Source organism: Kogia breviceps, chromosome 9, assembly GCF_026419965.1.
Source record: "Kogia breviceps isolate mKogBre1 chromosome 9, mKogBre1 haplotype 1, whole genome shotgun sequence".
NCBI lineage: Eukaryota > Metazoa > Chordata > Mammalia > Artiodactyla > Physeteridae > Kogia > Kogia breviceps.
Genome location: NC_081318.1, coordinates 65,807,366 through 65,820,928, shown reverse-complemented (window position 1 = coordinate 65,820,928; position 13,563 = coordinate 65,807,366). Strand labels below are relative to the sequence as shown.

Genomic DNA, 13,563 nt, shown 5'->3' with positions numbered 1-13,563 from the left:
AGGCTCCATGGACCAAGCTCAAATGAATCTATCAGATGTGACGATGGAGATTTATAGGAACTATGACTTCCAATTTCTAATCCAAATGTCTCCTTACTGGTACAGAGGAAAGAGCTTGGATGATGGAGAGACAGGTGACAAGAGGCCCATGTCCCGACTGGTGTGGGATCCTGGCGGTAGTTCCAAAATAGAACATAAGAAAGCTTTAGCCTCCCAGGAGATGAAAACAGAAAGCATTATAAACAATGTTTTGACTAGTGCATTTCAGAGAGGCAAGGAATGCAAAGGCTGGTTTGGGAGGCTGCAAGAAAATAAAGAATCTACATCGCAAGCAGCTCACGATGCCTCCTAAAGAAGTACCCACTGGGAAGAGACCAGGACCATAACGATTCTCCTTGACTGTTGCATCCGAAATCAACTGAGAGGGCCTGTAGGTGAAGGCTTCACTGTCAACTTGATAGATTAAAAAATGTAGTCATAATTGAACACATGAGAATCCGTGCACAGAATGTTCTGGATGAGATCAATACCTAATGGCGTTTAAAATTATATGACTAAATGAGATCACTCTGAAGAGGGCCAAGACTGAGCCTCAGAGGGTTCAAGAGCTTAGGGGACGAGCAGAGGAGGAGAATCCAGCAAAGCTGGATGGGAGTGCGAATACTCTTCAGAAGAGTGGCCCTCAAGTGTGGAAGAAATCCTGCTAAGTGAGGGGTTCCAGAAGCCTCGTAAAAAGATAGTGTTTTGAGAAGATAGAAGAGGGTGGCTCTAGCAAATGCTAGCAGGAGGCTGAGAAAAGCAGGGTCAGATAAGAGGCTTTTGATGGCAAAAGGCAGGGCTTTGGCAAACTAGATAAAGCCCATCCAGCTGGAGAAGCAGGAGGGGATGGCGGAGTGGAGTCTAGTACAGGACTACAAGTGTGAGGTGAAGTGGAGTCAAGACACAGCTGTTGGATGAGAGGAGCCAGAGTGATGGAGACAGTGAGACAACGACGGAAGCCACCAAACAATAAGAGGGGAAGGACCGGGAGCTCAGCAGACGGACAGCACAGGGGGATGGGGGAGGGAGATGGATAAGAAGAAGTCAAAAGGGCAAGGGTTGAGCAAGGAGGGGACCCCACCACCGGTCCCTGGTCAGCAGGCACTGGGGGAAAATACAACTCCCACTTGAGAAGGCTGTATGGGAATCTGTGTCCTCAGAACACAGCCACGGAGCAAGAAGGCGGGGTGGCTTAGAGAAAAGGTTGAGGGGGAAGGGATGCTGTGACCCACCTCGTTTTAAGGGCTCAGCTGAACAACTTGGCAAGTGGTCCAAGTTTGGGGATATACAGAGAGTACAGGATAGTTAGGGGTGACTTGGGAGACCTGGGTTTCAACGGTGACTAAGGTGACCGGGTTATGAAGAGTGATGAATCCTCCCTGAAGTCAAAGCACTCAGCCATTTAAAAACTTGGGCCCGCTGGCCTTGCCCATACCTCGTTGTCTTGTGGTCTGACACTGTGATCTGGGGTTTGACTTCTTTCACAGCTGCTGTCAGAGACAGCTTGTGTGGCCTTAACAGCTGAGTTATGGTTCCCGCCCAGTGTGGTGAAGCTTGCTTTCCACAGTCCTCACACTTGTACAAATAAGGGCCCTCCCTCTTGAATTTCCCTAGTGTGGTCACTGGACCATCACCCTCAATCCATCTTCCCCCAGGCCTTTCAAGACAGAGCTTAAGCTGCCTCACGCCTTTGACCACTTGATTTGTTACATTATTCCTAAAATTCATTTGTTTTGTTATAAACTGGTTGAAAAATATGAGAGGCCTGGTATCTGAAGTTAACTTTTTACTTGATTCTCCTGCTTTTAATATTTTTTATGGTGAACGCTGGATTAATTACAGAAATGAAGGGGGATGTAACTGCTAATTAAAAAAAAAAAACTAGTATTTGTTGATGGCTCAGGTCCACTGGGAAGCCCATGAGCAGGGCAGGTTTTATTGAATGCATGATATTACCTCCACAATTCTGGTGATCGATGCCAGGTTTCTCCGGACTTGAAAGAGGCGTGTAGGCGGGGCCGGCACCTGACCTCCTTTCTTTGATGTTCCGTTCTTGTAAATAATGAGCGGTTTGTCTTTGAACAAACTCAGCAGGTGAGCGGGTTCTTTGCCTTGGGAGACTCGGATCTGGGGGCAGCGGGGATAAAATAAATTAATAAAGAGTGCAATGAAAGAAGGCTGTATTTCCAAAGGCGTCCTTATTTTTCTCTTTGAAAACAAAATTTAAAATATATAAAAAGTCAAGAGCAGGAGGAACGATGAATCAACAGAAAATATAGGTTAATGATAATCAAGCTGAGCTTCCTAACTGACTTAGGAACCATTCGTTACTCCAGACACAGCACCTTCTCGGGGGACACAGCACCACACGGCACCACTTTCTGCTTCCAGAAAGCACAAAGTTTCAAGTCTGTTCATCTACATCTCCAAAAGGGGAAAAACAACAAAGTGCTAATGTATGCCGTCTTTTATAAAAATTACTCTTTTTTTTTTTACAAGGGCACCAAGCTTTCCAGATGTTTAGGGGTATACCTGTCTCTCACGTGTTTTGGATCTCGTTCAGTAGGTTAGGAGATATGTATTCATTCAAATTCTTCCAAAAATAAGACAACACGAAAGTATACTCATTCTTTTTACATCCCTACCACTGTGAGATGAAAAAAATCATCGTAATCTGAGGATGAATAAAGATTTCAATCCAAACATCAAAAACTGGCAAAAATAAACAGAATAGACTTTCTACTTTTTAGCTTACCTATGGAAATGGTAATAGTAGATTTGCTTAATAAAAGCTCTTTTTAAAATACAATATAAGGACTTCTCAGGATAAGGAAATGAAAGAAAATAAATGGCAAGTTATTTAATTTCACCTATTAGTTTAACAACAGATACTGGATCAGATCCGAATTTCCTATCTCTTGCATAATCTATTGATGCATGTATTTACACAAAGAGTTCAAATTTTGTCACTCTCCTGTTTTTTTCAATTATTTGCCCTATGCTAAAATTGAAATATCTCTCCTACCCTGGTCTGTCTTTTTCTAGAAGCCAAGTGAATGGGAATGCTCATGCACATACCATCATAGGGAAGCCTAGGGAGCACTGAAAGTAACTCCACAAATACCTTTCAACTAGTAGACATTCAAATAAGCGAGTAACAAATTAAAACGTCTTTTGAGTCACCCCAAAGCTTGGGGTGAGGTTAGCTAAGCGCTCCTAAAACTGCCGTTGGCTTAGCATTTCCCATAACATTGAGAAAACCTCACGTGCCAACATGAAAGAAAGAGGACTACTGATTAATACCCATTCTCCACTGTGAAATAAAAATAAGAGACAGAAAGGTAAATTGAAAAATTTTCAGTACTGTTAATACAGTCTACAAAGGAATGTTTAAAACAGCAATTCAGGACTTTATTTATGCATTGTTGTAAACCACCGCCATCTCGTGGTGAAACTAAGCATTACCATTTCATTGCCAATTTAGGATTCAATTGGCTGACACTGGAAATTCATTCATTGGGTATATCAAATATTTAACTGTGAAATAGAGAATTTATAAGGCACAGGGCCTTATCTTCAAAGTTTTTGCATGATTTTGTAAGCACTACTTGAAAGATCAACTAAATGACATAGATGCTGTCAGTTCTTAGAAATATTTAATTCAAGAAATGAATATAAGCTATGCCAATAAAATGGACAACCTGGAAGAAATGGACAAATTCTTAGAAAGGTATAATCTTATAAGACTGAACCAGGAAGAAATAGAAAATATGAACAGACCAATCACAAGTAATGAAATTGAAACTGTGATTAAAAATCTTCCAACAAAAGTCCAGGACCAGATGGCTTCACAGGTGAATTCTATCAAACATTTTAAGAAGAGCTTATACCCATCCTTTTCAAACTCTTCCAAAAAATTGCAGAGGAAGAAACACTCCCAAACTCATTCTATGAGGCCACCATCACCCTGATGCTAAAACCAGACAAAGACACTACAAAAAAAGAAAATTACAGACCAATAGCACTGATTAATATAGATGCAAAACTCCTCAACAAAATACTAGCAAACAACACATTAAAAGGATCATACAACCATGATCAAGTGGGATTTATCTCAGGGATGCAAGGATTCTTCAATATATGCAAATCAATCAATATGAAACACCACATTAACAAATTGAAGAATAAAAACCATATGATCATCCCAATAGATGCAGAAAAAGCTTTTGACAAAATTGAACACCCATTTATTATAAAAAGTCTCCAGAAAGTGGGCAGAGAGGGAACCTACCTCAACATAATAATGGCCATATATGACAAACCCACAGACAACATCATTCTCAATGGTGAAAAACTGAAAGCATTTCCTCTAAGATCAGGAACAAGACAAGGATGTCCACTCTCACCACTATTATTCAACGTAGTTTTGGAAGTCCTAGCCACGGCAATCAGAGAAGAAAAAGAAATAAAAGGAATACAAATTTGAAAAGAAGTAAAACCGTCACGGTTAGCAGATGACATGATAACTATACATAGAGAATCCTAAAGATGCCACCCAGAAACTACTAGAGCTAATCAATGAATTTGGTAAAGTTGCAGGGTACAAAATTAATGCACAGAAATCTCTTGCATTCCTATACACTAATGATGAAAAATCTGAAAGAGAAATTAAGGAAACATTCCCATTTACCACTGCAACAAAAAGAATAAAATACCTAGGAATAAACCTACCTAGGGAGACAAAAGACCTGTATGCAGAAAACTATAAGATGATGATGAAGAAATCAAAGTTGATATAAACAGATGGAGAGATATACCATGTTCTTGGATTGTAGAAACAATATTGTGAAAATGACTATACTACCCAAAGCAGTCTACATATTCAGTGCAATCCCTACAAATTACCAAAGGCATTTTCTACAGAAGTAGAACAAAACATTCTTAAAATTTGTATGGAGACACAAAAGACCCCAAATAGCCAAAGCAATCTTGAGGGAAAAAAACGGAGCTGGAGGAATCAGACTCCCTGACTTCAGACTATACTACAAAGCGACAGTAATCAAGACAATATGATTCTGGCACAAAAACAGAAATATAGATCAACGGAACAGGATAGAAAGCCCAGAGATAAACCCATGCACCTACAGTCAACTAATCTATGACAAAGGAGGCAAGGATATACAATGGGGAAAAGACATCCTCTTCAATAAGTGGTGCTGGGAAAACTGGACAGCTACATGTTAAAGAATGAAATTAGAACACTCCCTAACACCATACACAAAAATAAACTCAAAATGGATTAAAGACCTAAATGTCAGACTGGACACTATAAAACTCTTAGAGGAAAACATAGGCAGAACACTCTTTGACATAAATCACAGCAAGAATTTTTTTGACACACCTCCTACAGTAATGGAAATAAAAACAAAAATAAACAAATGGGACCTAATAAAACCTAAAAGCTTTTGCACAGCAAAGGAAACTATAAATAACACAAAAAGACAACCCTCAGAATGGGAGAAAATATTTGCAAACTAATCAATGGACAAATAATTAACCTCTAAAATATATAAACAGCTCACTCAGTTCAATATTAAAAATAAAACCAACCCTATCAAAAAATGTGCAGACCTAAATAGACATTTCTCCAAAGAAGACATACTGATGGCCAAGAGGCACATGAAAAGCTGCTCAACATCACTAATCATTAGAAAAATACAAATCAAAACTACAATGAGGTGTCACCTCACACCAGTTAGAATGGCCATCATCAGAAAATCTACAAACAACAAATGCTGGAGCGGGTATGGAGAAAAGGGAACCCTCTTGCACTGTTGGTGGGAATGTAAATTGATACAGCCACTATGGAGAATAGTATGGAGGTTCCTTAAAAAACTAAAAATAGAATTACCATATGACCCAGCAATCCCACTACTGGGGATATACCCAGAGAAAAGCATAATTCAAAAAGACACATGCACCCCACTGTTCACTGCAGCACTATTTACAATAGCCAGGTCATGGAAGCAACCTAAATGCCCATTGAAAGATGAATGGATAAAGTAGATGTGGTACATATATACAATGGAATATTACTCAGCCATAAAAAGTAATGAAATTGGGTCATTTGTAGAGACATGGATGGACCTAGAGACTGTCATACAGAGTGAAATAAGTCAGAAAGAGATAAACAAATATCGTATATTAACACATGTATGTGGAATCTAGAAAAATGGTGCAGACAAAACAGTTTGCAGGGCAGAAATAGAGACACAGATGTAGTGAACAAACATATGGACACCAAGCAGGGAAAGCAGGGGTGGTGGTGGTGGTGGGATGAATTGGGAGATTGGGATTGACATGTATACACTAATATATATAGAACAGATAACTAATAAGAACCTGCTGTATAAAAAATAAATAAAATAAAATTCAAAAAAAAGAAATGAATGTAATTGTTCATGGGGAACTTCATGGGGAGTTAGTGCATTTACAGAATTCAATAATCTTGTTAATTTGTTAATTAACAATTAACAAAGTTAGTTTATTTTTTTAAAGTTAATATGCACCTTTAAATTTAGGTCTAACTTGCTTTATTTAGGAACTAAAATCCAAGATGGAAAGAAAACCAGCTGGAAAACCAAATTCACTCTCCACATCTCAGTTTTTATGTACTAAAGTATCGGACTTACTTTTCTAATTACTTTCTAACTTTGAAGAAGCCATTACACATTTATAAAGATTTGAAAACTGGAAAGTGATCACCTGGAAGTGATAACTCAGGTAGAACAGATTTATTTATTTATTTTTTTGTGGTACGCGGGCCTCTCACTGCTGTGGCCTTTCCCTTTGCGGAGCACAGGCTCCGGACGCGCAGGCTCAGAGGCCATGGCTCACGGGCCCAGCCGCTCCACGGCACGTGGGATCCTCCTGGACCGGGGCACGAACCCGCGTCCCCTGCATCAGCAGGCGGACTCCCAACCACTGCACCACCAGGGATGCCCAGGTAGAACAGTTTTAATAACAAGTGGCTATCATTGATCTGATATGATTCTAAAGGAATGATTCTTTGGGGCCCTTAAATTTGTTAATAGTTTATTTTTGTTTCTGTTTTTTAAATTTTGTTTGCTCCCTCTTTTCCAGAATGAGAGAACGAGTATGGCATGAGAATAGGTATACTTAAATTCTAAAATGAAAAAAAGATAATATTTAGAAAGTGTCAAATTCCCATTCCAACTTGGGAAAAGGGTTTTAACTAGACACTGGGCTAAGAAAACTTTAATAAGTTTTGGGGTAAAAATATCCCAACCTGCACAGCCTGTCCTCCAAGGGATCTATCCAACTGAACGGTCAGGAAAGAGGAGGTCGTCAGCTCATCCCTCGTGGCATTTGCTCCTTGCCTGGAGGAACCAAAGTAAAATAAATTAGTTTGTATTTAACTTTTAAGATTTTCTAATGTAGGCATTTCCAGCAGAAACTTAAGTTATTATGAAAGATCAAGAAGAAACCAGCTGTTTTGACATGATAAAGCCATGGAAGCTATTGTTTTTTTAAAGTACTTAACTAACATTGAGCCATGAACTATCCCATGTATTGTTTAGATCTACATATGATAGGTATCTTTAATCTCCATTTCATAGGTCCATTTTTAGTTCCATAATTACTTCGCTAAGTAGTCAATTCTGTCTGATTTCAAGTTGGAAGTGCCTATTTTGGGAAACCATCTTCACAGTGAAAATAATCCATTTGAGTAGAATACGAGCCAACTCTATTAGGCTGGATATTAGAAGTACTTTATCTTTCCATGAATATTTGGTGATCATAGTAACAAATGTGTGGACCCAGAAAAATCAAGAAAATAATCATCAGAAGCAGGCAATGGTGAAGCCCCATTTTGTCATTCTAGCAATTCTTTAAAGGAATTTTTAATAAAACCGTAAAAGAAGCTAAACCACCAGTGACCCAGATAAGGATCAATGAATCGGGTCTTCCCTGGTGGTCCAGTGGTAAAGAATCCACCTTCCAACGCAGGGGACACAGGTACGATCCCTGGTTGGGGAATCGGGATCCCACATGCCATGGGGCAACTAAGCCCGTGCGCTACCACTACTGAGCTCACACCTCAACGAGAGAGCCCGCATGCCACAAACTAAAGAGCTCATGCGCCCTGGAGCCGGCGCACCACAACTAGAGAGAGTAATCCTGCACACCGCAACTAGAGAGAAGCCCACGTGCTGCAACGAAGACCCAACACAGCCAAAAAAAAAAAGAGTCAATGAATCAATTCATCCAGTTCATTTGCAACTTCTCTTTCTAGGGTAGCTTGTGGCTATAACTCCAATCACTGGCTTAACTTATATAGCAACCTCTGGGAGATCTGCTTGTTTGCTGACCTTGTGGGAGGGAAAAGCCAGTGAAAGCACTGAGCATTGTTTGGAGCCAATCCTCCTATCTTTGTGTGACTAGGGGTTAGCAGGAAGAACACTAATCCTGGAACTGGATTTTGAAAATTAATTATATCCTTTCTTCTGAAGGTTTGAGAGTGAGCTACCTGTTCCATACCCAGAACAGGTTAACAATAGCCTCCCAACCTGGGCAACACACACAGACACACCCCCCAAAACACAGAATTCAGGGAGCATGTCTCATTTATCTCAGAATATTTCATTGCACCAACAGAGTCAAGTGATTGATATAAAAATGTTCTACAGTGGGGTGCAAAAAAAAAGGAAGGATATGCTCATGTCAGGCATACGTTTAAAAAAATAAAAAATGCTTTTCATAACAAAGGCACCCATAAAGATACAGTCTTTTAATGCTAAGAGCCTAAATTTTCCATGAGCTTATCATGCTAGCAAACACTTCCAGGAGCCACTGGGAGCACCGGCTGGGGAGTAACACAGAGCTGAGGAAACACCAGGGTCGGTTATCGCCTGTCCTTCCTTCCTCACATCTGCAACTTCTTGGATGTTTCTTCATTTCCTTTTTTTTTCTGCAGGAAAAAAATTCAACTAACTAATAGACTACATTACCAAACTTTTGTCACCATTTTCCTTTTTTTTTCTTGGAGTATTTCAACCAGCAAAACTGAAATCCCTCACCAAACTTTTGCCGTCTGACACTCTTAATAAATATTTCACTGTTCATCTCGAGCCCTTCTTCCTCTTCCTGTCAAAGTGACTCAAGCTTCCATCCACACAGATTCAAACCAATTTGCTTTATTGATCTATGACCCAGGAGGTCAAGGACTCCACTGCAATCAAGATATAATAAAGTTGTTCTTTGCCTCTAATTTTGAAATCCTGTGCCTAGGGGGGAAAAAAGCAATCTACTTTGATATGATTTCTTCTTTATAAATCTGTGGTGCTTGTTACTCATTAAAAATAAATGCTGCATGAAAATGGAATTTACTGCTTCAAGAGACTCATCATTGCCACTGTTCAAAGTTTGTTCAATTTCAACTACTTGACATTTCACAGAAATGATCACTGCCGAAATTATTTTTCTCCTATCATTTTAGAATATAAGTGGTTTCAGAAATAAAGAGACAAAGTGATTTAATTCTAGTTTGTCACCTTCAACTCTGCTTCTTGGATTTAACCTATTTACATCCCTGAATTGAAATTATCACATAAACAGGAAAACTGTTTAATTTGAAAGCTAGTCTTCAAGAGGCATTTTCTAAATGCCTCTTTGCTACCTTTTTGGAAGTTTTCGAAGTTCTGCAAACCATACAATATTAACAAACTGACATATTTAACATTCATGATATTAACTGACAAAAACTCACAAGAGGACTCAAGCATCTAACATATTCTTGATATCTCAAAAAGTCATACATTCTCATCACAGAAACCTTGAACACATCAAACGGAAAGAAGAAAACTAAATGACCCCCTCCCCCAGCCCCAGTCCTAGCCCAAAGGTCATGACTATTAAAAATGTGACATATTTTCATCTTCTTTTTCTCTTTGATTTCTTTACAGTGAGGACCAATCTTGTCCTCCTCCTGAGTTCCTTATCTCACTGAATAAAACATTACCCACCTGTGCACAGACCAGAAATCTGGGGCCACCCTTGACTCAGTCATCTTCTCCGTTCCCTGTAACCAGTCATTCAGATGTCAACTCCTTAATACTTTGCACACTTGCTCATCCTTTCCCTCCCTTACACTAAACTCTGGCCATATTATCATTCACTTGGATTATGCAACAAAATCCAAATGGCCTCTCTGCCATCAATCTCCCACCAGTCCATTCTTTAGATGTCAACCAGAATAATTTCTCTAAGGTGGAAACCAATCATATCACTCCCCTGTGCGAACTCTTTGACTGGCTCCCAACACCCTGAAAATAAAGTTCATCTTGCCCAGGATAGTTGCAAGGCCATTCACCATTTGGCTCCTTCTAATTTCTCTGGTTTTATCTTTTGCTCCTTAACTTTGCTCTAGCCATACATCATTACTAATCAAGTAGAGCACGATTTTCCCTGCATTGCTTGGAACAACTTCCCTATTTGCTTGCTTTTATTGCTCCCATTTTTGTTCCCACTTAGATGTCACTTCTAAGAGCCCTTCACCAACAGCCTAGGAGTTAGCTTGAGTGTCTGTCCCTAATTCCCCAAAGATCACTCAGCTTGGTTTTATCTTAAACCCTTCATATTTCATTGAAATGCCTGATAATCATCTTTCTCTCTTTAGTATAAATTCTTGGGCAACGTTGTTTTTCTATTTTTTTTTCACCACTGTATCTTTAGTATCTAGCTCAGTGCTTGGCACATAAAAAGTGCTCTATGAACACTTTCATACGATTGAAGGAATAGCTACTGCATTTAAAATTTATGACCTGATTTAATCTGCTTTAGTTATATCAACATAGTTATTGATATGGATTACAAATTGCTAATTCCTCAAAACATTCTCTTGAATTACTTATTTAGTCTTTCTTCTTTGATCTGAGTGCTACAATTAATTATATTTTTTACATACCAAAAAGAATTAAGAGGAAGAACAAGAAACAGAATGTAAAAGAAAAGCTGACTCGGAACAATAAATTTATCCCTACAAATGCCACGTTTTGCACACACTTTTCTGAATTAAAATTTTAGAAAAGGAAATTGCAAAATAATGACACAGCTTCTACCAAGGTATAGCTGCACACAGGCCTTAAAGAGAGCTGCAGATCAAGGTGTGAAATGTTGCTTCACCAGTTTCAAGAGTTGTGACCTCGGGTTAAATTACTTAATCTGCCTAAATCCTACTTCCTTTTTTATCTTTACCTTTCACTTGAAAATAATCTGGTTGTGAGGAAGAAAGATAATATATGGAAACATCTAGCACTCTGCTGGCACAAACACGCTGCTCAAAAAAATGGTTACTATGAAGATGGCATCTTAAACATAGAGCTAAGTAGCTAAATACATTCATCTTTGACAGGATATGATGTGACTGTGGAGTCAGAAATGTCCCTGGACACAGTGGTTCTCATTAATGCCACAGTGTACATTAGAATCTCAGGAGTCCTACCACCACCTTTATTTGGTATAAAGTGGGGGCCAGGCATTTGGATTTGTGACAAACTGTCCAGGTTAGTATGTGCAGCTAGTGTTGGGAACCACTGCCTAAGGCAGTGCCTGTCAATCATTAAAGTGCAAATGAATCATCCTGAGATCTTGTTAAAATGCAGGTTCTGCTTTAGTGGGTCAAAGATGGAGCCTGACATTTTTCTAACCAGCTTCCTAGTGATGCCCATGCTTTTGGTTCACAGACCACCCTTTGGGTACCAAGAACTATGGGATAGGGATAATCATCTCATCTCCTTTACTTGGTTAAGCTCAAGGCACTGGCCAGTATAAGTGTTAAGTGGTCATGCTGTGTGGACAGATGTCTCTGTCATCTGGTGGGACGCTCACCACAGAGAAATGTCACCATATCAGCAGACACCTGAGTCTGCATACATTCAATATGTTCCCTGAAGATTGCTATCACTATGTAGGCAAAGGCAGGATCCTGCTTCACCCTTGCACCTTTGGCCTACACCCCTCAGCTTTAAGATCTTTTTTTTTTTTTGAGGTACGCAGGCCTCTCACTGTTGTGGCCTCTCCTCTTGCGGAGCACAGGCTCCGGACGTGCAGGCTCAGCGGCCATGGCTCACGGACCCAACCACTCCGCGGCATGTGGGATCTTCCCGGACCGGGGCATGAACCCGTGTCCCCTGCATCGGCAGGCGGACTCACAACCACTGTGCCACCAGGGAAGCCCTAAGATCTTTTTTGAAAATTCTTTTCTTTTTCTCAGTCTTCTCAGAAATATTCTACTTTTCCTGATTTCACTTAAAAAAAAGTTTGAGGATCCCACATTGCATGATTTGTTGCAGAATCCCTGTCCCTTTGGAATAGTCCAGCATGCTATGTGTACTTCACTTACTTGGTTGGACACTCCCCATTGGCACTGACTCTCTCTAAGTAAACTTAACCTTCAATTAACTCAAGTCATTATGCAAAAACCATACGAGATATGGATGCAATGGCATTTTTGTTCATTACTGCTATGAATTTCATGAGGACAAAGAATAAGGATGCATCAATTTGAGGTCTCTGGAGTATGAAATAGAATCATAAATTATATACATGCCTTAGAGGATTTGCATCATTGAAATGTTGCAGCACCAATCAAGATAGGCTCTGTGAATTTTAACAAGAAGACATGGTACCTGATGCCAGTTGGAGTGTTAGCTTGCATAGGAGATGAGTTATTCAACTGCATATCCACTAAAGGAACACTACCCTTGGGCTATTAAAACCTTTCTCCTAGATTAGAAAGCATGACACTTATCTAACCCCTCCTGCTTGTGGACAGTAGCTACAGAATACAGTCAAAATCATATCGAAATACTACTTGAATGTTATACAAACCTCACTGGCGTACTTATAGGACAATTCTACCCCCCTATTGCATGGAATTTAATGAAATTTAACTTTGGAGCAAAATGTGACCTCTACAGAACTTGAGATCTCATGAAAGAGGGAGACTTACCAGGTGTAGATAATCTGTCCTCTGGAATAAGTGTAGAGTATAATGTAGCAGTCACCACCATAGAATTCACCATACGAGTTTTGGTCAATTTCGATCCTACCATTGTTTTCTACACGCCAAATCTAAAAGTAATGAAATATGTGTATCAAAATCAAAATTTTCTTGATCTAATGATACTTCTCAGAGGTTTAAAAAACATTTTGGTTTAGATCTGTCATTAAGCAACTTTTAAATTACTTTTCTAGCTAGTTTACAAACTAAGCAACAGGAAGAAATTTTTACCATTTTGGCAATTTGGTTATTGACTTTTTAAGCGCTTATAGTTCTTTTGTACCCTTCACAGTACTTAGCTCGGTTCTGAGCCTGTTGATTAATAAATACATATTGTTTGATCGATTAGTGAAAATAACATGACACTCTAGTGGAATAACTGAAATATTCCGCTCAGAAATACATCTCTTAACTTACATAAAATTTTTCATCAGTTGGGA

The 13,563-nt window shown here is 39.3% G+C and overlaps 1 protein-coding gene across 2 annotated transcripts in view; it reads right to left on the bottom strand.

Annotated features, from left to right (window-relative positions):
• SCIN (scinderin) overlaps positions 1–13,563 on the bottom strand; it is a 79,626-nt gene that overhangs the window by 15,603 nt on the left and 50,460 nt on the right. For both annotated transcript variants that reach the window (XM_059074002.2, XM_059074003.2), the window contains 3 exons: positions 13,073–13,194; positions 7,349–7,439; positions 1,996–2,166 (listed from right to left, as the gene is read on the bottom strand). In XM_059074002.2, coding sequence (XP_058929985.1) covers positions 1,996–2,166; positions 7,349–7,439; positions 13,073–13,194 — 384 coding nt within the window. The remainder of the gene's footprint in view (positions 1–1,995; positions 2,167–7,348; positions 7,440–13,072; positions 13,195–13,563) is intronic.